The sequence below is a fragment of the Gymnodraco acuticeps genome, unplaced genomic scaffold, assembly GCF_902827175.1.
Source record: "Gymnodraco acuticeps unplaced genomic scaffold, fGymAcu1.1, whole genome shotgun sequence".
NCBI lineage: Eukaryota > Metazoa > Chordata > Actinopteri > Perciformes > Bathydraconidae > Gymnodraco > Gymnodraco acuticeps.
The window spans coordinates 1,338,010-1,365,339 of NW_022989890.1; the positions used below are offsets into that span (position 1 = coordinate 1,338,010).

Consider the following 27,330-nt stretch of genomic DNA (forward strand, 5'->3'; position numbering starts at 1 on the left):
TTTGGACTGTAAATACAGAAGCATGAGGTACCATCGTTAAGATAATGCAGCTATTTTAATTCAGCTAAATGTTTGTACTAATAGTTTACATCTATATTGAATTATGGAGCAATGGTTATATACTTCCACTGATCCATGGATGATATTTGTATCAAAACAATCTAAATGAAATATAACCCTGCAGATATCCCACATAGGTATTTTGTACTTTAGGGAGTTAACACGTTTGAATGTCAAGATTGAATTGGCTTGCCAATTGTTAAAAATGTTGATAATATTGATACAAAGCGTGATACATTTCAAATATTATGATGAATAAATTGACAGTGTAAACAGTTCAGTCGGTGTTTGACATGATGGGCCACCAGCCCACCGCTGTAAATGTGGGAGACAGATTCCCTGTTTCCATGGTGATGAAAATAGTTATTAAGTGATCTCCACACAAACACAAAACCATTTTTATCCATTTAAACATCCTCTCAATAGATCTGAGAGCAATGGCCATGTGGCTGTGATTGTAATAAACTCAAGACCAGAGGTGAAATACAACTGTTTTTAATTGCAAAAGGATACCAGTTAATACATTGAATGAAGCACTGAAACAAGCCACTGTGACATTGCAAAATACCACTAAAAAGGACATTGTACATTTCCAAGAGATAAAAAAAAAAAGTCATTCATTCCCCCAGAAAGGCATACATATGAAAGAGAACAGGAGGGAGCGTATTTACACCATGATAAAGTGTCCTGTAGCTCTACAAAACAAAGTGTGTCGGGAGGCGTCCTCATTCAAGACGTTTAAAAATGTTTTACAAACAGCGGTTAACAAAGATCCCAAATGTCCTGTTCTATTTATTTTTTTATCAAAAGACAGTCATCTAAAAAAGAAAAAGGCACCACTGTAGGTGATGAGTTCACACCGTCCACCTTAGATGGTGGAGGCAGGTTAACAACAAGACGACATTTTCTGTTATGTTTTATGCTGTAGCGCTGTAAGAAGCTTAGAAAAATCAAGGAAACAAGAACATTATTAGCATGGAGAGGTTATATGGAACTGACTGACAACAAATGGGTTATTTGTACAAAATGGAGGGCAGAGTGATTAGCTGATGTTTTATTGTGCTGGCGTGAAAGCACTCCCTGCAGGAGAAATGTTTAGTTCACAGCTGTTCAGAGTTTTTCCAGAGGACCTGATCACCTGATCACTTCTAAAGACATACACATTTCAGACAGTCCCTTTATCACTATGGATTACCTGAATGGAAATTTCAGTTTTAGTTCATTTCTCTTAATGCTTTTGGGTATAAAAAGGTCCTTCCTACAGACAATTGTTAACTATTCTTTAATCCAAATGCATAGATGTTAATTTAAAGTATGCTACATGTGCAGCATTTCATCTTCAATACATTAATAAATGAATTGTGGTCACGCATTAAATGCTGGCAAGTAGACGGTAAAGTGTCTGTTGCTGTGATAAAATAGAAGCTCCCTGCTTTGTGCTTCAGCTTCGTCCAATTTAGCGATTTTCAGGCTTGATTCCCTAAAAATTTGAGGTTATTTTCTTTCGACAGATTTGTAAGACACACGATGCACGTCGTGACGATAGAAATAAGAAATATGGCCATAGAAAGTTTCACACAGAGGTTTGGAAAAAGTACTAGTGTTACACTAGAAAGAAATCTTAGAAAAGTACCCTTGATATAAATTAATAAAACTTTATAAAAATTGAAAACCCACATAGATTTAGACAACCGTTACATTTTCATCCCTCCTGTATCTGAGAACTATGCTGAGCCATGCAAAACAGGATCCCACTACCTTTGAGCACCCAATAAAACTCTAATTTATGATTTAATCTCAACGTTATTTTGATTTGTTAAAAGTAACATGCATACATCTCCAGGTGTGCTTCCTCAAGGATATTTAAAGAATTGTACAACTATTGAAGTTACGTATTTTTCCTTTTCTATAACTCTTGGGCTAAAGATTATCGTACTGCGAACATCATACTTTGGCTTTGAGACCTTCATTTATTAATCTTTGAATTTCACATATTCTATGATAAAACTTCACCACCATTGATGACCGGGCCTAACAAGGGGACTTTTTTTAGACGTATGTGTATTGGCTTTAAAAAAAAAAAAAAAAAAAAAAAAAGGCCTAATATTTTTCCTTTGGTTGTTTTTATGCACCATTAGGTCCTTTAAGTCTAGGTTTCATCATTCATTAATATCATGCACTGCAGTTTGTGAAAATCTAAAACACAGAGGGTATTTTCTCCTAATCTCTATAAGGAAGGTCAAAATAAAGGAAACACCCACGAAGACTTCACTGAGGGCCATGTGGGATGCTTTTTATTATTTTATCCTCGTCCTAATTAGACAAGATGAATGCCAAATATAGGATTTTGAGGCCTCCATTGTTATATTCATTTAAAAGTCTAATTTTTTAAAAAGGTTTCATAATCTCTGGTTTATATATTCAGTTGGGAATACGAGTCGATGGGGCTTCAGATAACGCTCTTCACGAGCTGCATCCCACTCCCCCTCTGTGGTGGGACTTCGTTTTGTTGGCTGTTTTTCTTTTACTTTGACCATACCCTGTACCATATTGAGCTAATGTTAGACGGACATTGTAGTGACGTTATGGAAGCACAGCAATGGAAATTGGGCAGAGATGTTATGATGGATAGCTATACACAGTATTTACAGCAGGTTAGAAAGACTTTATCTGGCTTGGCAGATTTCCTCTTAAAATGATCTTTCACACCTTTAACTGTAGGACGGAGGACATGGAGGAACATTACGAATACAAGTGAAAAAGTTGAGTAACACCCTTTAAAAAACCCATTTGCTGCTTGAGAGTATGTGACCAAAATAAAAAAAAGTTAGAGTGCAATCTTTAAAAAAAAAAATGGATACCAAAGTGAAATTTTTACACCCGTGAAATCTGCTGGTCAGTGGACTGTGTGCCCGCGTTGAGAAATAGTGACACATAGCAACAAACATCTGAACATCAGTGAGCTGATTCTTTCAACGTGGACGAAACATATTGAAAAGGGGGTTGTGATATTCTCAAGCAGCAAATGGTGTCATAGCCCTGGGGACTAAGGCCTTAAAAGAGACAGAGACTGGTTCTCATAGACAACAGGTGGCACTGTGAGTGAAGGTGGAACGCATCAGAGGTATAAAAACTTCTGTGTTTCAGGCCGAAGAGGAGGCAGGAGGACGCTCTACATCGATTCACCCAGAGAGTCATCATCATCCAGAGATAAGGGCAAGTAGAGATCCTGCAAACACACAGAGGAGCATGTTTATCACTTACATTAAGACAATATGTTTTGTAGTACAAATGTTCTGAAATTAATTGGTTAAACATGCATATGGGGCATAAACTTAACATGCTCATTTTCAGGTTCATATTTGAATTGTTTGCCTCTACTGTGAGATGTTTACATGATTTAATGTTCAAAAAGGTTCAACTGGTCGGCTCTGTTGTGATTGGTCAACCGCCTAGAGCTGTCCCACCCCTTAGCCCATCACTTACAATGTGTTTGAGTGCTAGCCAATACAAGTGTAATTGTTACATAGTGATGTCATATGTTACGGAATTAATCAACGTAGTCCAATGGAAGCGTTTCAGGCAGAGGGGGGGGGGGGGGGGGGGGGAGAGATAAACTTTGGGATTTTAGCCTTTGAAGAACATTTACATAATCTTTATAACACACTACAGGAAAAGGAAAACCCCAAAAAGTATACTAGAGACTCTTTAATCAAATTTGACCATTGCATGAAAAGACAATGATTTTGCTTTTAGTGTCTCACCTTAGAAGTAAAAATTGTAAAACAAAATGGTATTGTGTAAAATATACTTTGGATCAAAAAGGACAAAGAGGTGGCAGGTGAGGAGAGGGAGAGAAGTCTGGGTACCTTCTGCTTGTTGTTGTGGCCCGGGCTGGTGGGGGGGGAGGTGGGGGAATGCTTGCGGGACACCGGGGTGGAGATCTGGCTGCTGGAGCCCGTCCCGTTGGCTGAGGGAGACGAGAGGGAAAGAGGATGAGAGGGAGGGAGAAACAGAGGTAAACAGTAGTGTGGATTGGAAAGAGAAGCCTGGAACTCTTTATTTTGCTCTGTAGAAAAGTCACTCCTGAACTGCGGCCTCATTTGGCTTCAGTGTAGCGGGACGCTGTCGCTCCAGGTCTCAAGGTAGCTGACAAGCTCTCCGTTTGTTGGATGACATTTTATTCACTCGCTCTGCGTCCTGCCACGTTGCTAGGATTCTCTCTGTGCGAAACATTGTGTTTATATCTAAGTTGTGTGTGTTAAGTGCTTTAAAAAAAGAGAGTGTTTTGTCTGTGAAGAGATGAAAAGAATTGTGAACACTATGAGCCAGATGGCCAGTGTAAATTTGAGCCAAAACACAACGCTTCCTTGTCAACCAACTTAATGCCACAGGCTTCATTTAACCACTCAGCCAGATTTACAAATGCAGACTTTACAAGCTGTTTAAAACCCTGAAATAACAAGTCCTATTATGTTTGAATCTTAAAATCAGTATATCTAAACATGAGCAGCTCTCCCACACACACTGAACAGAGAGTGCAGCTATTTCATTCAGAGATGAAACAGACAGAGTAGGCAGAGTAACCTTTTCTCTGTAGACTGCAAAGTTGCCCACTTTGTCTTCAGATTCCTACATTTGAGAGATGTATTCATCTCTGAAGAAAACTCATTCCACTGTGGCGAGGACTGATTGGAGATTACTTTGTTTCATTGAGGGCTTTCATCCCAGATCCATGCCAAACACACTTTCAATGTATTCACTTCATTAAAACGTTTGCACCTTAAGTCTATTAATTATTGTTGTCAACAGCTGAAGAAAGTTAGACTCGTATAACAGGACAATTTAAAATCTGCAGTACTTTACAGTTTTTCATCTTCGAATATAACTATATAACTAACAGTGAGTGTATTTAGCCCTAATCTGACTATAAATCAGTATTTTTAATACTGATCCAAACATTAATACCAAATAATCATTTTTTGTCACTTTTGTGCAGCCTCTGTTTATGTGAGGTTTTAAATTCATAGCAGGAAATAGAGCAGTTTGATTTTCGAGTTGTGCGGGTTAGGGTCAGCTCTCTGTCTCCCTTTAGGTCTCATATGGAGGTCGATTTGTCTCAGTATTATCCGTGTGAACAGATCAATAATCTGTTAATGCAAAACACCTTTCACAAATGTGGGTTGGGTTATTTTGGTTGATTAAATATATATACTTCTGAGTCAGGAGGTGCAGACTGGCTTTCATAACAGGTTTGGTGGGGGTTGGTCATAAAAAAAGCCTTGACCCCTGCATCACTATCACCAGGAAAGATTTGATTGATTGAATCCCATTAAGTTGATTTATCAGTAGTAATCCCAGTTTACATATGCAGGTCACATACTGGACCCCTTCCTCCTCACCATGCTGACCCCTCAGGTGTTACAGAGGTGGGTAATGCTCAACAGTTTACTGCCTCCACAGCGTGAAGCCCAACCATCTGCTGTTTTAAAAAGGCCATCAGCCCCATCAGTAATCAATAAAATATTCAGCACCGCTGAAGGACTGAGGGACCCTGCAGTGCTCGAGACGCCAGAGCTCCCCCTCACTTATCACGTTAAGTGGCATGAAACAGAAACTGTGAATTTATCCTCCAGGGGATTGAATAATTGTCTTCCAAGTGTTGGGAAAACACTACTCGTACTTTTACAGGCTTTAAGATCCAACATCTCTCGGTTGGTTGGCCATCGTAAATAGCAATAAAATAATATGGATAATTAATAAAGTTGAGCAAAATATAAATGGAACTGCTTATAAGGAGATAAAAAGCAATGCAATAACTTTCAAGTAACTTTCAAGTATGTTTTCCTCTCCAGTGTTCATGGTCGAAGTTGTCAAAGAAAACAGCTTTTCTTCTTCATGCCTGCACCGATCAGATTTCAAAGCAGCAACTGTGCAGCCAGCTCATGGTGCAGCTTTACAATCTGAGGCGGCATAGCAATGTTTTTTTAAAAGCTGTTGTTCACATAAAAGATTCAAGCACGAGCAGGCCCCAGTGTCTCTTAGGCTCTAGTGGCTCCTGGATACTATTAAATGTTAAAAATGCATGATCGTCGAGCAAACAGCTAAAAGCTGTTTGCACAGTCTTTGTTAACTTATCATGTTTTATTCATGTGTTTACAGAATTTGCAATAACAACATTATTCTAAATCTCATCAGATTACCCTCGATATACAAAGACTGTCCCCATTCTCAAGTATTAGAGGCTTTTATGGGGTGTTTAGTGAGATAAAGGAGCTGATGTTGTTTGGACCCCCCAGAAAAAAAACACTCCAAGCACAACAAGACAACAGAGAGAGGAACCAGGATTTTAACTATTTTTCTGCCTTTTGATCTTTTCCAAAGTCGAACAGAGTAAAACAATTATATTAAATAAATATATAAGGAAAGAATATTCTCTCATTAGCATCTTTAAAATGTGCTCATTGGAAGCATGCTCGATTGTAATTTGTAACCATCTTTTATCATAGTATTGACCCGAGAGGAAAAGTCTATCTTTATGTTAACAACTCCCTACAGAGTAAGGTCAAAGGTCAAAGGTCAAGGTCAGCTACAGACGGAGCAGCTCTCTCCATCACTCTGCTCTTTGTACGTCTGATTTATTTGTACAGCAGCAGAAATGGCCTAGTTTTATTTTCCACCAGCTCTCTTTGTTTTGATTTCTAGAACAAGGCGAGGTCAGTTTGTTTCTGTATTTTCAAACAGGAAGTGTTGCAGTGTGGGTGAGATAATAAATGGGCTCACTTGATTCAGTCGGAGACTTCATGCGCCTGATCGGACCAGGACTCTTAACGGAGCCACGCTGGGCTTTGGTTGCTTTCATCACCCTGCATTCTGTGGACAGAAGCACACAAGAAAGTTAGAAAACATCACTTCTCCCAAAATGAAAGTGGGAGCTGCATGTGTTCATATTTGGAATCAGAAGAAAATGAGTTAAGTTAACCAAAAGAGACAATGAAAAAATAAAAGAACAAAACAGGCAAGGTACCACAGGGCTAAGTACAATTAGTAATACAAAATTAACAGGCCTGATACTTTACTGATAAATAGGTAAGTGTGTACATTTTCCTAGGAAGAAGAAAATGTTTTTTACAATTACTAAAAATATGCTATTGGAGACACTTTCTGAATGTTATTTTTGCACGATTGGTGTAATCTGAATGGCTTGTTGAACTCGTGTATTTTAAACATGACAGCCCTAAAGGAAGTGAAAAGGTTAAAATAGTACAGGTGGTGAGTTGGTAGGCAGTGAAGTTACCCAAATGTTTTAGCACAAGCAGTGAAAAAAATGGCACCATAAATTGTTGAGAAATGCAATTGTTGAAAGCTATTCATTATCCTTAAAGTAGGGTATTTTGTAAAGGTTGGAAAATATGCGTTTCTAAAAATGGTTAAATGAACAATAAGAAGCCCACACTGTACATAGTTGCTTTGCCTTCTCGATATCCCTGGGTTTACAGGCTATTAGAGTGATACCTGATGCTAGTGCACTCATCAGATGTAGAGCAGTGAGCATTTATATACATTTAAAGTATGTAGTATTCTGGGTCAGTGTATTAATCACGGTAGACAGACTCCAGACATTGCTACTCCTCCCTCTGCATCTCCCCCTGTGTTTGTGCTGTCAGACTCCCTCTCTTCCCCCCCCCCCCTCCTCCTCTCTTCCACTTTTGATGCTAATTATACTATCTGTCCTCCCTCCGTCTCCGGGGATCTTTTCTCTCTCTTAACCTTCACACACTACTGGATACAGTCGACATCCATGCGCCATTGTTTGCAAGGTGTGCCACCACAGTGTTGACAATGCTTCAGAGTGGCAGCTTGTCTTGTCTACTCAGGGTTTTGTTTTAGCCTCGAGTCAATTCACGCAGACTCCCTCCAACTGATGTCACCGCTGCTTAAACAGAGCTGCAGGTTCACCTGTCCTCCCCTCTGCCAGCATGTCCATCACAGTCTTTTATTTAACATGAGGAATGTGAAAAATAACCACAAGAGATCTATTTTGGTAATTTTGTCAGCAGAAAAAAAAACAATTTAAAGTCCAGCCCTATAAGTATACATTTGGGATGCTCATTACCCATCAACTTTTGAAAAAGGAGATATACAGTATTGCTCATTTTCAGGTTCATATTTTGTGCCTCTACTGTGACATGTCTCCATGCTTTAATGTTCAATAAGGTCTTTATTGTTCACCCTCTGTCTGAAACCAGAGCCCAGTCTTCTCTGATTGGTTAGATGAACCTCTGTTATGATTGGTCAACCACTTAGAGATGACCTGCCCTTTAGCCTATCACACACAATGTGTTGGAGCGCTAGCCAATAGCAGCGCAAGGGTTACTAAGTGATGTCACTATATGTTACAGAACTAAACAAACGAGTCACAATGGAGGCAGAACATGCACAAAAACCTATTTAACACACTACAGGAAAGAGACAACGGCAAAAAGCATAATAGGGCCCCTTTAATCATCTTGTTCATGTGCTCTATATTGCAGACCGACCCCCTCTTTTTCTCTACTCCACTACTCCTCAGTAATGTCTGGGTGCTTCAGACGGTCGTCCATTTTATGTAGCATTGCCCCAAGGTTATTGAAGACTGAATGAAACAATTTAGCTTTGGCACCACTGGGGGAGTATACTGAAAGATCATTATAAATGTACTGCCTGCTCCACCCTTTCATCCTGATAAGAGACTGAGGGAAAGAGACAGGATGAAGGGAGAATAATGACACTGTTAAGATTGAAAGTAAATTAGAAGATACTGAATGATTTGAAGAGGGGACATTAGGTGTGGGTGGAAGTGGGTTGTTAAAAATAGGGTTTCCAGGTCTGCCGGGAGCAGAGACTCAGCAAGAGGAGGCTTTACGTTTTCTCTCCTCTACTTCTCAGCAGTATCAGCAGCAGCAGATCAGCTGGCCTAAACCTGCCACCAGACAGATTAATGACTCTTCTTCTTCTCTACCTTTTTTCCTACCCCTGCTGCCAGCTGCAGATAACAGACTTCTCTCTTGCTCTGCCTTCCTCTCACATACATCATGTTGCTCCTCGCTACGAACACAGCACAGCTTTGTACGTGAATATAATATTGATAAGTCTGAACAGCCCCTGATGGGTGGCTGATATAATAACCTACACCCCTGGAACTATTTTGCTGTCGATCTATGTGGACATTTCTAGTCTTCACATTCAATATGACTGATACATTGAAGTGCCCCAGTGCAATGTGGGAAACTAACAGAACATCAGAATTTGAAAATGATTTAAAAGTGATTGTTACAGGTTAGGGTGGTTTTTTATATCCCATTTCTAAAACATTTTATCATCAAGACTTTATTAAGTAGATGTGTAAAATCAACATTAACAGTATATGAGCCCAGTCAAGTATTTTAATGTGCAAGTTGTTGCTGTCATTTGCCATTACACATTTGATTTCAAATGAATTGTTTTTGATTGATACAGTATTGCTGCAAGATAATCATAAAGCTCATACTCTATGTTTACCATGGTTTTACAATACACAACGCTGATAATCACCATTATGTGTGACCATATCAATTATGTAAAATCTCACCGTTTACATCCAGAGAGAAGTCGTCCTGGGCGTAACGGAATTTCTCGGGTCCACATGCAATGAAGACATCGTCCTCACCGAAGAAATCTTGAAGGCAAGTCACCTGTGGAGCCAGTTAACAGAAACGTTAGACCCTTAATAATCTGGCATTACACTTCTTTCATAGAAAAGCAAACAAGAGTTTGAAGCAACGCTAGCTTCTGCCATACTAAATGCTCACAATGACTAAAATATGAATATTAGGCAAGTATAATGTTTACCAGATCTTTGCAAACATTTGCAAGATTGAAACATTTGCAAAATAACTTAAAGTACAGCTGACACTGATGGAAAGGTCATCAGCTTTGAAGTTTCAAAGAACATTGAAATGTACATCTGGTGATGGCACTAGAAATGATAGTTAAGAAATCCCCAAAGTTATGAGCATATGAGTGGGAAATGAATTGGTAATGCATTTCATGGCAATCTATGTGATGGTTGTCGAGATGCTAGCATGGCTAAACATATCTGCTAACCAATGCCTTGAGTGCACTTAATGTGAGGGATACAGAACAAGTGTGTGCCAAGAAAGGACAATCTGTTCATATTCATCTGGTCCTATTATTACTCATCATTTAATAATGTTCATTTTAAATGCTGATTCAGGACTTGTGCAAAGCGTTATCAATACAGCCAAGAGAAGAAGTGTTGCCAGTGCAGAGGAGGACCATGGATGATGTGCTCACTCAGACAGGAAACAGACAAAGTAAATGGTACAAGATTAGTACATTTCATGTAATGAATTGAACTCTATAAACACACATTCATGTGGATGAATTAACTGTGTATCTTGTATGGCAGCCAAGATGATTTAGTCAGCTTCAGGTAGCAGTACGCCACCTTTGTGTTTTACTTGCCATGTTAACATACTATATTAGGTGCATTTAACAAAACACACACAAAGGCAGAGAAAAAACAGACGAGGATCATGTTACATCTTTTCTGTAGTGTTTAAATGATTCAACTTCCTTCCCCGGGGTCTTCTTCACTCTATAGCAGCTGTTAGCACAATATGGCTTCAGTGGACAGATGTCTGTGGGCCACACCTTCTCCTCCACTCTCCATTATACGGGCACCATTACCAGCTCAGGCACGCCTATTAAAACCATTCAGGCTAAAAGCTGCGTTTCCCCTTGGTTTTTTTATTTTTTTTATTTGTTACAAAGCATCATTTCCAGTTTGCCTTTCAACACCAAGTGACTTTGTTATTCCTCACTTGAATTATTGGATTTTGTCAGATGAACTAATTGAACTGAAGGATTCACTCGGTCTTTATTAACTTGTCTACTTTTGGGGCTCATTTTTTTAAAACTCAAGACCCTGTTGCTTTTCTCTCTGCGGGGGTTCAAGGCACAAAGATAACCCCCATGTTGGGCCGCCCGCCAGAATAGTCAAGATGCATTACGGTTTCCTTTGTGATACGCATCCAAACTATGAGCTGCAGATAAATTGGGAACTCCCCACCCCAGCAGCTGCCATGTTGATTCTCCGTCCTGCTAGAGATGCTAAAAGTGTGTGTTGGTGACTCGCAGGCGAGGCATCCAACAGCTGTACCCCTCTCTGAGTCCCACAAGATTCCCCGGATACAGGCCTGAGAGATCCCGCCGAGGCATAGAGAGCGGGCTTTGACTCCAGGGAGCTAAATCTAATTGGTTTTACAGCCTACTTTAAAAGTCCCGGAAATGCGTTTCTTCTTTCTTCTGTGTTCATTATCAAGAGATTAGATACATGTTACTTTCATTAGGTTAAACTGTTGTGGGGCAACGAGGGCACCTGACAGTTAATCAGAAGATGGAAGCATTAACAAATCGCTCTTTTCCCCCCCACAGGGCCAGCGGGTGGAGGAGAAGAGATGGAAAGGGTGGGAGGGTGGAGGCTTGTCCATGTTTTAATAGCTTTAAGAACAGAGCTGATTAAAGGGATAAAGTGTTTATCCGACCGACTGCTACCTTAATCTCTTTACCAGAAACTCCGTCGTCTCTGATGGTTCCTGACGGGCAGCGCTACTTTATTTCATCACATTAAATCTGTCCACTTAACTTATATGAGATGCAAAATAAATACTGGAAAACAAGGAGGGTTTTTTTTTTTTCAAAGAAACCGGATGACACGACATGAGTTTAACCCCATGGTTCAGAAAGCATCTATCCTGCTTAGGTAATCGTCTCAAAAAACATTGCATTTAAGCAATCCTTTTAATCCTATTCCCGACAGGGGTCCCGTTAGATCCATATTATCTGTACAATTACAGATCAGATCCTTGATTGGGGCTCTTGCGTCATTAAGACCACAAATCATTCTAAATGTGTCCCTTAAAAAACTCCAAGTAACAACAACATTTGTTTTTCTTATCCCATGGGATGCCCATCATGAGTTAATGTTTAAAGTAACACAAATGTATTTTGACATCTGTCTAAAGTTGATAGAAATGTTGTGGAAAACCGCTCTGTTTAGCATGTGATCAGATCAAATGTAAAATGTCAGAGTCCCTTTGAAACATGGCTGCAGTGAGGAAAGGGCAGGTCCGCTTGGAAACATTTGGATATAGGTTGAGAAGCATCCGCTCTCAATTTGAAAAGGTCAGTCAAATGCGTCATAATACTGCCAGCAGACTGTAGAAGGGCAGTAAAAGAAGACATAATGCTATCAGATTATCAGAAGCCCCGTCATACGGCATATTAACATACTGCACATGCTTCTGACACCTCACTGATATACATATAAATATAGGCATAGATTTGTGTGTTTATTGTTGGAAGGCTGGTGGGGTTTTCTGAAAAACTGGCTCCTTCCAGACTCCAGGTGCCCCCCCACCCTCTGTCCCACCAAGCCCATCCCTAATCTATGCCCCACCAGCTGTCCGGACCACATGACCCCCCAAAAACCACCAACACCACCAGCAGCTATGGAGGGATCCCCCAACTACAACAACTGAATTATTCAGAGTGTTCTTTTGGCCCGACTGCGGACGATTGTCCACAGGCCGCAGACGGGTCGTTAGGGCATTGTAGTCGAGAGGTAAATAGAAATTCAACACTTTGTAATACTTCACTTCCAAGTTATGTAGGTCCTCTCTATGGTGCTTATAGAACTGTTTTTCATTTCCATTATATGTTCTACAAAGCAGAAAAGGTCTGGGAATAACCTTGGATGTGTGATGTTTGATCTTTTATCATTTATTAAACCAACATGGAAAAGCCACAGTGAAGTTAACCACATGCAGTATCACCTATAAGAGAGTGAATATGATAAATGGTCCATAGAGTATGGTACCAATAGTATCCAATATCATTAAACTACCCTTGCTCAGACGGTCTGAATATTGTCTGATTATATTTGTATATAAACTTTGGCTCTCATTCCAGATGTAACTCAAACTGTTTAAACAAATCAATGCCAACTTATGAACTTACTTTAAAAACAAATGTCTCAGGACAATATACATGCAGTTTCTTGCCATATCTTGTGTGTGAAGTTGCAGGAAACATATTAAAAAAAGGCTCCTGCTTGTCTTGACTTGATATTTCCAGCAGCACAGTCAGAGCAGACATAAATTATCATCCAGGCCTGTTATCCGTCTCATCTCTGACTCCACACAGCGTGTTAATTGATCTGCATGCAGCAGTGTTGTTATTTTAATGCTGCATAATGCCGATTCTGTCGTGACTCATAATCAGTGCTTATCTGACCAAGTGTAAAGGCTCACCAGCGGTGTTAACGAGTCAGCAATGGCGAGACAATAGAATGATACTAATTATAATAATCTCAGGTAAATTTGAGGGGTTTCATTCTGCCGCAACCCAAATCACCGGAAACAAAAAAAGCATTTCACTTATGAAAGGGGTTTTGTATTATACACTACAGCACTTTCTATGTAACTGTGTTTTCTTTATGTTAGAGGTAGGGCTGTCAGTCGATTCAAATATTTAATCGCATGATTGTCCATAGTTAATCGCGATTAATCGCAAATTAATCGCACATTTTTGATCTGTTCTAAATGTACCTTAGAGGAATATTTTTCAAGTTTTTAATACTCTTATCAACATATGAGTGGACAAATATGCTTTATGCTAATGTTTATTATCATTTGAACAATGACAAATATTCTCATGAATATTAAACACAACAACCTCTGAACATTACAAATATTCGCCTCAATTCAACCTGGAACCTCTCTCATACAATAATACAATACAAATGGTGTGTGTGTGTGTGTTTGTGTGTGTGTGTGTGTGTGGTGCGTGTGTGCGCGCGCGCTGCGAGTGTGTGTGTGATGGATCGTTGGAGCTATGTGCAACTCAAGGCATATGCTCGAACGGGAGCTGCCTGGACGCTGCAATCATGTTTGCGCACTATCCGTGCTGAGTGTGCTGACTTCTCGTACAATGTCCCACTGTCTGGCTTCCTGCATAAAGTCAAGTGCTCGGCGCAGTTGTGGCGAAATGTCGCTCCTCTGTTTTCATTTCAACAGCTCCATATCCGTTAGCGCAGCTAGCTAGCACCAGATGCTAACAACAACAATGCACGTAAGGTATCTCTCTCGCTCGCTCGGGCCACACATACACACACCCTCCCGGTCCTCCCAACAGCCAGTCGGTTGCCTGCCGGGTGAGCGTGGAAGTGTGGTCTGCCACAAGCGGGCGGCAGGAGCGGGGCTGTCAGCATCAGCTTGTAGATGGTATTTTAAACTCGATGCGCTCTGAAACTACGGGGCGGCCGAGGACAAAAAATACACATGCGTTAATCGCGTTAAAATAATTAGTGGCGTTAAAAAAAAATTGCGTTAACGCGTTATTAACGCGTTAACTTGACAGCCCTAGTTAGAGGATAAGACTCTAGGGATGGCATGAGGTTGAGGTCGCGCATTTGAATAAATTCAAAACTGAAAAAAATATGCATAATAGAAATCTCACAGTTAGCTTTCTTTGAATGTTACATTGTGTAGTCTCATCATTACTGAGCTATGCGAGAGAGAAGTGGAGTATAAAAGGCTGAAAAAGAGCCAGTAAGACCTTGCTTTGCCGGCCCATGGGGAAACTCCCACACCATTTCCTTCACTGGAGGCACACAGACCTGATCAATACCAGCACCTCCTAAATACACACAGCGTCTCCATTTTGTCCATTTCACTGAGGGTTTCACAGACTATCATGGCCTAAAATAATGGACTCTTGTAGCAACAGCTTTTATTAGGCGACTAAAGTCAGTTGCAGTATATCAAAAGACAAAGGAAGCCATTATTTGAGCAGCAGCAATGATTCGTCTCACTCTGATGAGGCTTGTTCTCTCCTCTCTGACCCGTCTGTGACCTTGGTGACCTGACAGAGTCTGTGTGCTACTGTAGGTGCTCCGGATGCATTTGGAGCCCAGATGAGCCAGTTAGCCAGCGATAACTGCACAGTCATGGGGAGCAGCTGGTGCCTGATGTTGTTTTAACCCCCACCCCCCTCCCCCACCCCCCGAGGAAACAGGCTTTCCATTGGCTGACGGATGTGGTCTTCTTAGCATTATTAAATTGTACTTCCTCCCCCTCCCCCTCCCCCCGGGTCATGCTCACTTGTTGATGTGGTCCTTGTACAGGAGAGGGGGGGCACAGAGGACGCATACAGGCTTCCATGTCTGCTCGAGATGCTTCATCAGGGGTGCCACGCCCCTCTGTCAGCCTGATTGTCTGCGTCTGTTCAACAGTGTGTGTATGTGGGGGGGGGGGGGTGTGTGTGAGTGAAATGTGGCTTCAGTGATCTGTGGTGACGGCTGAGGAAAAGAGAGCAAGCAGGTAAGACCCGATGTAAAAAGCACACTCAGCGTATTACAGCCATTGTCAAAAGCTGAATCCAGAGCGGAGCTTATTGCCATGACAACTGCTTCTGCAGCATGGCAAGAGCAGGCAGACTGCGAGAGCACTGATAACCAGAGAAAGGCAGGCTTTCTTCTTCCCCATTACTGGATGTATTTTAGTCAGTTAAGGAGCCTTAAATCCATGCCTCTATCCATATCCTATTCACCCAATCATTCCTTACCGTGCGTTATTCACTTTTAAAGGCAAATTGGAGTCTTTTGTTCTCTGACAATGGCAGTGTGACCTTGTGCCCGAGGTTTCTTTTTCTTTGTTGACAATTCTTTTTTTTCTTAAAAGGAATTAAATGCAAGCCCCATTTCTAAACCCCGGTCAGAATAATGGGCACGTTACAAAGACCTTGACCGTTGCTGCTGACTCAACGCAACACAATGTTCCTTCAACATCTTTCACAAATGACATTTGGATTTGGCATCTATTAGACGAAAAACATGCCAAAGTGCAATTCAAATGAACACGCACTTGATCCTAAATGCAAATCAGAACTATTCTCCCATGCAGGACACCTCTGTTAAATAGACATTCATACAAAATGGCTGCCAGGAATTGAATACACTGATTTAATGTGGCCTTCTAAAGCAGTGAGGGCAAATCAAGAAATGTACTTATTTCTTTTTTAGGCACGGGAATTACTATTACTAATCATCGAAATGTAAATTATCCTAATTTGCTTTCAGAGTGGATAATGAATTCAGCGGCCCCACCCTTCCTGTTTGAAGTGAAAAGCAGCAGCATTTGAGGGGAAATGGGAGTGATTATGTTCACAACTCTGACAAAGAGAGGAGGGCAGGCTGGCTGTCTTTAGAGTCTGCAAAGCGCTGAGGGAAAAAGAGGAAGACCAAGAAGGCATTTAAAAAAATTCTAATAAAACCTAAATCACCTTTTATCTCGCCAACAAAGCGATCCTTTGAACCTGATCCACACACACTGCGGCCCCACACCCAATGATGGAATGCATATACAGGTTAAAGAGACATGACATGTGAGGCTTGCATTGATAGTGCCCCCCTCACACCCGCTACAGGATGTGGTATCTGACAGACCGGTCCACACCAGCTGGGCTCTCTTTGTGCCTGGGATGTGGTCTCCTAGCAACCGGTCCCAGCAGCTATCGCTACGGAATGGGAAGAGGAGGATCGGGGCAGGGAGGGGCGGGCACTGCATCAATATTGCTTTCCACCATATCACCTCCACCACAGAGCAGCTGCAGTGAGCCTCACACAAAGGCTGCCACAATAACGTGTGCTGCATTTCTCACATTTCTGTGCAATGCAGTGAAACTGGCACGAGGCCAACAGCGATCGGGACACTCGTCATGATATAATTCATCTAATCCACACTGTTGACAAATTAATCAACATGCTAGATTAAGCAGCTGCCATGTGGTGGCTGTTAATTTTGTGGAATCATATCATTAAAAATGCATGGGGGGGAAATTTAAGGAACCAGCCTCAACCACAATCAAATAAAGATAAAACGATGAAACATAAGAATAAAATGTATGCCAAAAGGCGAGTGCAAAAAGAAAGAAAAGGTTATCTTAGCCAGTGTGCCAGAGGAATACCGGTATAAGAACCTCAGGCAGACAGACGCTCTCAGGGAGAGAGCATTACAATCAAAATTCCCTCATCTTTCATTTCAGCGCCCCTCCCCTCCTCCAAGACACAAGTGATTCCAGCCTTATTATACAGAGGAAAAAAACTGAAGGACAACACCTAAAGGAGCTCAGCAGGGCACAATACCCAGTCCATCTGTAATGAATAATACAGCAAAAAAGGTCCCCACAGGAGAATTAGCGAACATTTAGCCATATCAAAGAGAGGACTGAGGAACAGATGTCCATGTTGGTTTCCACACATGATTCCACGCCCTGCTCCCACATCCTCCGTTAATTAACTGGGATTTCACAATCGTCTGGATAGCAGGTATTTGATCTGTGCAGTTGGTTACAGGTGTGAAATATAGATCATTACCTACATTTTATCAGGATTGTTGAATTGTTGTAGTCAAAAAGGTCATAGAAAACGATATGTATTGAATGGCCAAACACTGCTACCTCCAAGGTTATTTATTTCTTTATAAAGCAGCACATGTTGATATAAAGGACACATTAGACGGTCCATCTCACAGACTTTACACAGTCTTCCAGGTGGGTGACCCTGCATGGCTCCAATAAAGCTAACAATGAATAAAACATTATGTCCCTTAAGCTTAGCCAGTGTGTTGAGGAAACAATAGTCTCCCCCAGGGAGGGACTTTCAGGCAAAGTTAAAGCATATTGTGTGCCTTATGGATTAGTAGATCGGCTTTTGCCACTATTATGCTTTTGTTTTAGCTAAACTTAAGCTGCGTCCCAGTGCACAGTGGTTGGAGGTACTAGACTATATAATAAATTGTATCAAATAAAAATGTACTTTATCATAACGGCAGGATAGACAATACAATACTTTATTGTTCATTGTACTCTAAATGGGACCAATATTTACAAAATGAGGAAGATATATTGGAGAAGACACAAAACTGTTTAGGAAAATGGTAAAAAATAAATAAAATCAGGTGAGAAGTAAGGTCAGTTTCTAATAGACGTCTATGTTAATCCAAATGTTTACTATCCACAGCCAGCCTGTAGAAATCAGATTTGTATTCTCCTGTGGATTCTAGTGCCCAGTTTTCTTTTTGCCAACAAACCAAATGGTCCGTTAACTAACCCCAAAGAATCCTGAAGGTTTCTCAAGACACTTTGCCCTTTATCCTGTGGAACATGAAATGTCTGTAGTTTGATTCTCATCTTCTCAAAATGGAAATTCAACCCGAGAACACACTGCCTTTTTTAGATTGACTGTCGCTGGGGCAGTCTGAGGACAGGGACACTGGGCAATTTTCTTCAAAAATCGACAGTAGGATCTGTTGGGCAAGAAAGACTTTTTTTCCTTTTTAAAAAAAGGAGCTATATTCTACCTGACACACCATGCCCAACTCAAATTCAATGTGCATGACATCCTTTATTCTGAAAATGTTCATAAGCTCAAGAAAAGGATATACATAAAGGACTCTCAGGTAGCTTTAAGGATTGAAGGTTGAGTACTGTACATGTCCTTGCTTCACTGTGCTAGTTAGGTTCACATGTTAAAATAAAAAGGACCCATATTCTCCCCACATCTTCCGGCGCAGACTGAAAAGTCATCTCTTTCGACTCCACTTCGAGCAATAAAATTACTAACAAAGCACTTACATACTAATAAAGGACTGGCCTTATCTAAAGCTATTGAGTAGCACTTGAAATGTTTTAGCTCTATGAAACCTGATGTACTTATATGATTCTGTTTTCTTCAAGTTTGTATCTTCTTGGTCGAATGCACTTATTGTAAGTCGCTTTGGATAAAAGCGTCAGCTAAATGTAATGTAATGCGTGAACCACTCTTAATAGAGTAACAATGGGTACAAAATGATCAACACAACAAAACAGGGTTTGGTCGTTTGTTCAATACTACAGAGGATGGAAGACAGAACTTCCCAGGTCTTTTGAATGGCTGATGGTCTCATGGCCTAAAAAACAACTTTACAACAAAGGGAGGTCGACAAGATACTGATGACCTGAACCACAAGACAGGACAATATGTTGCCCCCGACAGAATAAAGACTGCAGACAATGAAGGTCATAGTGTACACACAGGTTGTTCTCATGGACCTGCTCTGTCTCTGTTGACCAAAGGGAGGATTTCTACCTCTATCTACTGTGTTCGTTTTGATGTTGAAAGATGCATTGTGATTATTTGAGGTAGTTTTTTTTACAAAGCAAATTATTTCGTGTCCTTCTTTACTTTGATCCTGGTAGCTGTATGAATGAAGAACTGTCATTAATCTTGACCACAGATTTTCCTACTTCCTACTGTGCAGCTTTGCTTACACACAGTACCTCCTTTGTTCCAGTTAATGCTACAAAAAGATGGCCATAAACCACATTAAACAAATGCAGACAAACAAGACATTAGCAGTGTGGTATATTTGGATATAGCTTTTCATATGCAACTGGTCTGCAGGACACATGCAACAGTCTTTGAACTTAGAGCATGATGTAAGCTGGGTAATGGCTAAAGGTGAGGTGAGACATACCTGCTTGCCATCCAGTGTGTAGATCCGTCTCACCGCCGCCGCTCTCAAGTTTAATGGCCTCTGTGATGTCGGTGAGCACCTGATCGAATGAGTGTGCGGTTTTCTTGTTGAGCAGGACGCGCACAGCCTTGCGAGGCTTCACGCCGCTGCGCATCACCGTCACTAGCTTGGGTCGAACAAAGTCCTTGCCCTCTCCGTCATTGCCACCTCTGGCTCCAAAGGCTAGCAGGCTCTTCGCGGAGGCCTTTACGTGCACGGACCAGTTGGGGTTAACGTTCTTTGTGTAGTCGACCTTCGTGTACACGTTCTCTGATGCACACACGTAGCTTGCCCCGTGGGACGGCAAAGAGAAAGGGACGCTTGGGTTTGTACACACACACACACACACACACCCACACACACACACACACACACACACACAACACACTACACACACACACACACACACATCACACACACACCACACACACACACACACACACACACACACACACACACACACACACAACACACACACACACACACACACCACACACACACACACACACACACACACACACACAACACACACACACTACACACACACACACACACACCCACACACACACACACACACACACCACACACACACACACACACACACACATCACACACACACACACACACACACCACACACACACTACACACACACACACACACACACACGTTGACACCTGAGACTTCCAGAGGTGTCCACTCAACCATTTAAAACTGCAGGAACTCAAATGATGAGATATCAAGACCACTGGGAGAATCTTTGGGCTTTCACAGTTTGGATATCATCTGACATTGATCTAATGATGTCGCAACTAAGAATAATTTGGCTTTGTTTAGGGAAATGCTTACGATGTCAATAAGAAACACTTTCACAGTCAGGCTTTCAGTTACCAGGTTTTTTACCCTTGGATTACCACAAGTTAATGCTTTGCATCCCTATTGCTTTAATGGCACTGCAGGAGAGAAACTCTTTGTGATTTGAAAATGATTGGTGAACTTAAGTAAACTAAATCCTTTTGGGATGGGCTGAGCAGATTTCATGTCAGTGCATTATAGACTATTTTTGGGTATAAAATCATATAAAATGAGAGCATTTAAATAAGACGTCTGAAATAATGGAAAATATGGTGTTGTACATTTACAAACTTTGCTGCAGCTCGCACATGCATGTCTTTGTCTAAACATTTCAAAATTTGGCCCAACTTCATATTATTCTCGAAATAATCTTCAATTTTGTCGCCATTCTTCAATTCACTATCTTTAGAGCAGTTCTTGCTCATACGGGGAGTGGAATTAAAGTAAAGACACAATGCAGCAGGGGAGATCGAAGGAGATACATTTGGACAAAAGGGGAACCCAGAAGGCAACAATTAGGCCAAATGTGGACAAATTACAGCAAACACAAAGGCAGAGAACAGGATTACATAGTGCAGAGATTGAGCAATTAATTATATCCCACAAGAGGAAGCACAATGCAATCCCCCCCCCACCACCCACAGTGCTTACTGTGCTGCCCCTTTCTTACTGCACTGCCCACACACACACGTAGGGAAGCAAAAGAGCCACACACACACACACACTTCCATCTTTCCTAAGCAGCTCAAGGAGCAGACATGATCGTCTCAATTCGAACAAATTTAGCTGCAGTTTATCGTCAAGCTTTTCCCCCAATTCCCTCTGTCAGACTTATTTAGAACGATCTTAAAAAGTGGACCAGGACTTAATGTTGGGTCATTTAACTGGGTCTTATTAATTAGCCTTGAGAAACATTCGATTGATTGGTGTTGGAGTAAAAGCATTACAATCCTTTCTTTTCACTAGAGATGAAAATTAAAAAAGGTGCAGTTTTAATTGGAATTTCCACCCACTGTTGGAATGGGTGCTGATGGAGACGCTCGACAGTAATAACACTCCCAAATTGTGGCTGGAGGTTTCTTTAATGAATTAGATGCTAATGTCATCTGTTAATGAACCATTCATCCCATGCTGAGCAGTAGAGAGCTGACTCTTCAGCTGAGTATGAACCACTGCCAGAGACGAGTCTATTTGAGGTCGAATTCAAACTGGATTTCTCTGTGTTTAAGACATTTTTATAAATCTTTTCTTCTTCATAGCCCAACAAAATTGTCCACAGAGAAGTGGACCTTGAAACTGGATACTTTTAAAGTAAACAATCAGATTAGAAGTTGATGCATCGTATGAAGAGCTTACAGGAGTCTAGACAGCAAAGATAAGACTTTTAATCTTCAGAATTGGCAATGTTATACTTGAAAATCTTCTGTGCTGAAACTGATCTAAAACTGAAGGTTATCTTTAATGTGGCGGCCTATAGCATCTCAATTTTAACTCACTACAGCGGCTCCACTGGGGAACAAACTATAAACCCACCTGTTTCACAAAGAAAACAGGACTTACAATGGGTTTTTTTTAATATGAAGAGAATATATCTGCAATGTTCTCATTGTTCTGAGGTTGTATCTTAATTGCTTACTGTCCTTATTGCATATTGTTTTGGATTGAGACGTCAGCTAAATGAAATCTAATTTAATCAGATATATTAAGTGCTTGGTGCATCCTACTACATATGCTTACCTTCCTCTAGCTCATCCATAGAGCAGATCTTTCGATCGCCATCCACAGTGAAGATGAAGCGGACCCCCTGAGGCAGGTTGATGTGGTCAGAGAGCGAGCGTGTGAGGTCGGCCAGTAGCGCGTCGAAGGTGCGGAATCGGTCGGTGGCCACGGCGTACACGATGCCCTTGAAATAGCGGTCTCCATTGCGGTAGAAACGCACCTTTTTGGCTTTCTTCTCATTGGTGAGGGCCTGCAGGGTGCGCGTGCGGTAGAAGCTGCAGTGGGCGCTGTGGGTGGGGCTGGGGAGTCCGTTCAGACGCCCGCCTCGTGGGGCACGGGTCGCCTTGTCTCGCTCGTCAAAATGTCCAAAGTCTAGCTCCATGGTGACTGTAAGCTTTGATGGTTGTGACAGATAGATGTGTGGCAGTGGTCACCAGCTCCGGAGAGTCTGGAAAATAAAAACGGTATGTAAGGTTATGTGTCACAAAGTAAAATACTGCACTGAAATTGAGACGTAATTGTGATTCACAACCCATTTTCAAAACCAGGAATAAAGCGACAAATAAACAACCATTTAAAAGTCAGAATAGACATATCAATCTAATATCCTCTAGTACTTTGGGATAATTTCTACAACTCTTCTTCCCACCCTGGCTGACTTCACACTTGTCTCCAGTTCTGAATCACAATGAGTTTCAAGTACAACACCGAGACATGAATTTTTTTACTTTGGACACTGACTGAATGCTTTCAATCTCCAATGATGTAAATGGTTTCATCTGCATATAGGTGGACAATGAATGAAACCACTAATCGTTTTAAGCGAGACTAAAGACTGGTTATGATCTAAAGGATGATGAGTGATTGATATTCGGCTTCTAACATAGACACAACCTGACCACTTCAAAGAACATTTTGTATGTATGGGTTCATTATTTAGCTTATGAAACCTCTACTATCAAAGAAAAATACATATGTGAATGGCTTGTATCAACACTACTGCTGTGGAGCAAATGTATTATTATAAATAAGATTATATTTCTGCTTAGAAAAGATTCAACATCTTCCTTTGTTAAACTGCTGCATGAGCCAAGAAGCACGTATGATATGTCTCAACTTCTGTATCTCGCCTACATAAACCTGAGAGCCGCTGTCTCACTTGCCGAGATGAATAAGTCTCTGGCTCATGACCAATTCTTAATGTTTCAGGGGGCAAAGCTCTTAAAACTTGTCTTGATAAATCAACGAGCTAACTATTAGAAACTGACAGGCTAATCTGCTCGGATCATTTATGTCAGGATGAGTTTTTACTACTTTGGGGGAAATGTGTCTTTTTTCTTTTATTAAAATGTCAAGCAGTTAATAGTAAGTACATTACGTAAGGCATGTGTGGCATGATGATGTTATACAAAAGGTGTTGAAAAATCCAAAGTACACGACAACCCATACAAATCTGGGTGATGAGGCAAAAAAAAAAAAAGGTAATATACTCCTTTCAAAAGCATAGCAAAAGCAATCCCCAAGAGATACAATCTGGGTATCCCACTGTAAATATATAAAACTTTAACCGGGTAGATACAAGATTACATGTCCTGTGATGTTTTATATAGCACATCTAAACTGTTCCGTAAAAGTAATGGATTCCCAGAGCAGTGTTTAACATTTAAGTGGATAAAGTGGTACAGTAACTGAGTTTAAATATATCATGTATATATATATATATATATATCACCACAATAAGACTACATTGAATCCTTCCCTTATTTGAAAGGAAATGTTAAATGTTTTTTGCCCCAATAATAGCCTGGATTGTACAATTGATCTTCCTGTTTACTAGGAATTATGCAAAAGATGCATCTGGTCAGCCAATAAACAATAAACCACTTATGCTAGGGTGGACTGGCAAACGGCTAGAGCAGCTGTTTTTTTTTTTTTTAAGGCTGGTCTGTTAATCGACCACCTGATGGATACAACTCAGTACTCAAAACCACAAAACTCATTGAACCATACAGTACACTTTCAGAAGTGAACACTGATACACACCCATAAACACACACCCACATAAAAGAGGAAGTCATCTGTGCCGAGTTTAAAGCCCAGCTCCATTGAAATAATCTCCTTTACATCATAACGTCTTAAACAAATCGTATTCGCAAGAGTGATCACAACTGTTTCTTTTAAAGATTGCACTGTTCATCTTGCCTTAAGATTTGTATTTCCCAGTTTGACCCAGTGCTGCTCTGTGCAGATGACAGGTAAAGCCTTTGGAAACCTTAATCTTAACAAAAAAGCCTAGAAAAGGCAAGTTGTCATGCATGTCAGTCGCTTGTTCATCTTTCAGATCATAATTGGTTTACATGACTTGACTAAAAGGTCACTGGTCTTTGACCTCATCTAATTTCTGAGTGGCTCATAACCAACACACACTCTGTTTGTCTTCCTTGCATTCTTAAAGTCACCTTTTCTTTCATGATGAGGTTTGAGACCAGACATCACAGTTTTGATTCTTCTCATCGAAAAAATCTGTTCAATGTTGCACCATTTTGTAGCCATTTTCAACCAAACCCTCAGTGAGAGGTTCTCCTGATTAATTGGATTTGAATGGATTTATATCAACATAATATGCATTATATGTCCTGAAGAGTATGTTCTGAGTGACGCACAACAATGGTCATTTCTTTGAATACAACTGACATTAGCAGCTGGACTGATTCAGACTGCTGAGAAGACAAAACAAGACGTTTAAAATGTCACCAAAGAGATTTTCTGATAGACCAATTGAACTAATCTTCAGATGGAGCCCTAGCATTAAATATCCCACCAATTATTACATTTTGATCTCAAACATATCACTCAGTTCTTCTTCTAATGAGCATTTAACATATTAAGAAAAGCCTCTTGTGCCTCTTTCAACCTTTTCATCCGGTGTATGTAAACCAATGAATGAAACAAGGACTATTAAATGCTATTTTAATAATCCATCATTGTCCACTATGATTTAATGCCCTGTATTGTGCATAAAAAAGATACTGTATAAAAAAGGGACCACAATGACAAACAGAGGCCTGTTAATATGGAATAAAAGGGAACACGCTGCCGCCACCCATCCATGTGGCGGGGCCTCCAATCCCCTGCTAACCCCTGGCTGTGCTGCTGACTGGGGTTTTATGACAGCCCGCTGACAGGGGTGGGACTGCTGGGTGCTCCTCAGCTGACAAAGGCCAGGTTTCAATCCCATCTGCCGCACTAATGGGCAGAGCCAACAGTGACCCTTCCCCAATGGAGCATCAACTAGGACAGTCCATTGTCTCAAACAGGGTGCCTTGCCTTCAGAGTGACATCACCATAAATGTGGCTGCTCCAGAAAGTGCATCTTGTCAATGGAAGCAATAATGATATACTAAAACAGCTTTTCAGTGTTAAACTATATGACATTAAGATAATCTCTTGATTGACACACTACAGGTTTTTATCAGCAACTGAATAAAACTCACCACCCCAGCTAAATCAATGCCTTCTTTTACAGATTAAAAGCATGTTCAGAGGCTTCAGCAGCACTGCAGTATCATTGTGTGGGATCATTCATATTTGTGGCTATTTCTGTGCACCCGGTTGAGCCACCCACACAACACCACGGTGACTACACACTCCAACCAGCAACCACTCATCCTCATCCATACAGTCATCCATCTGGGAACACCACGCCATGCACAGATACTTTTAAATCCCAGTCGCTTAAGAATTAAAAAGTTTCCTGATGCCACACTTGCCATTTATGATGGATGAGCGTGGCCACATGGCACAGAGCAGCGCACAAGATACAAGTTTTTCTTCAGGAAAAAAAAAAGGGGGTTGGGTGTGTGCTCACACCTACTCACAATCCACCTGCTCCAATCTCAAAACCTACAATAATTTCTTCCAAATACATGCAATGTCATCTCAATTTGACCACTCAAAAGCAAACCCTGAATGCCCTTTTCAATTTCTCCTTAAATCAGGAAAAGTCTGAAGATAATCCCACACAGTAAACGGACTCACCTGCGTCGCTGCTTGCGGAGAGAAGGGAGTGTGAGTGGGGGGAGTGTGTTTGTGAATGTGTGCGTCGATGCTGCAGCAGGATAGCGGCACGCCGTCTCTCCCTCGCCTTTGTCTGCTTCAGTCTGAGAGCCGAGCCGCTGCCTGCCTGCTGGAGGAGCCACTGGGTCCTAAAGCCAACGAGCTGTGGACCCGCCCACTGTGGCCCTGCTGCGGGTACCAGAGAGAGAGGGGCTGGGGTGGAGCTCACATCAGCCTCTCCAAAGGTGCATGGACAAGCTGGGAATTAAAATGAAGCTATTATTTACAGTTATTGGGTTAAAGATGAAAGAGCCCATTAGAGAGCTCATGATATGTGGGCATGAGGCACTTTCTGTCAAGGGGTGGAAGTACATCTCCAACTCCTTCTCTTCCTTTATTTGTATCCTTATCTTCCTATAAGGCTTTTTGTGTGCGTCCGTGCAATAAATTGAGTCCATTTAACAAAAAAAGCTCTGTGAGCTCTTTGTAGGTGGAAGATAAAAGCTTCAATACCACTGTGCTTGTGTTTAACTTTCCTTTCTGGTTGCCTTTAAAGGGCCTTTCAGAAAACAACATATTTAGTGTGTTAACTCTTCACTCATGTTCATATGTGTGACACGTTCAGCCTACTTTCTTACTTTTCTTGGTTTTGATAGTACACATACATTGTATTCTAAAAATATGTCTCACAGCTTCAAAAGAAAAGTGCCTCAAGGATTGCATTGTAGCCTACTTTTCAAAAAGGTACTGTTCATGTTTCACTTAAAGGGGACCTATCATGCAAAAGTAACTTTCTGATGTCTTTTATACATAAATATGACTCATGCAGCGTCAGAAAATAAAACCCTCTCTCTTTTCCTCCGTCCCCAAATCTCTAAAAACGGGGGAACAACGGAGCTGAAATCGGAAATGCGGACCCACGGCACTATCAGAAACGTTGCTATCAGAAACAATGCCCGACTGTTTTGGACGTAACATGGTCGG

The 27,330-nt window shown here is 41.1% G+C and overlaps 1 protein-coding gene across 1 annotated transcript; it reads right to left on the reverse strand.

The window, feature by feature from the left end:
- Nucleotides 1-539: 539 nt before the first annotated feature.
- LOC117536369 (neuronal migration protein doublecortin-like) lies at nucleotides 540-26,484 on the reverse strand. The gene is given in 8 exon segments (XM_034201213.1): nucleotides 540-3,289; nucleotides 3,930-4,030; nucleotides 6,844-6,933; nucleotides 9,671-9,773; nucleotides 19,680-19,715; nucleotides 19,717-20,013; nucleotides 22,310-22,738; nucleotides 26,329-26,484. Coding segments are annotated over 7 exon segments (1,047 nt in total). The 5' UTR covers nucleotides 22,673-22,738; nucleotides 26,329-26,484; the 3' UTR covers nucleotides 540-3,232.
- Nucleotides 26,485-27,330: the final 846 nt, after the last annotated feature.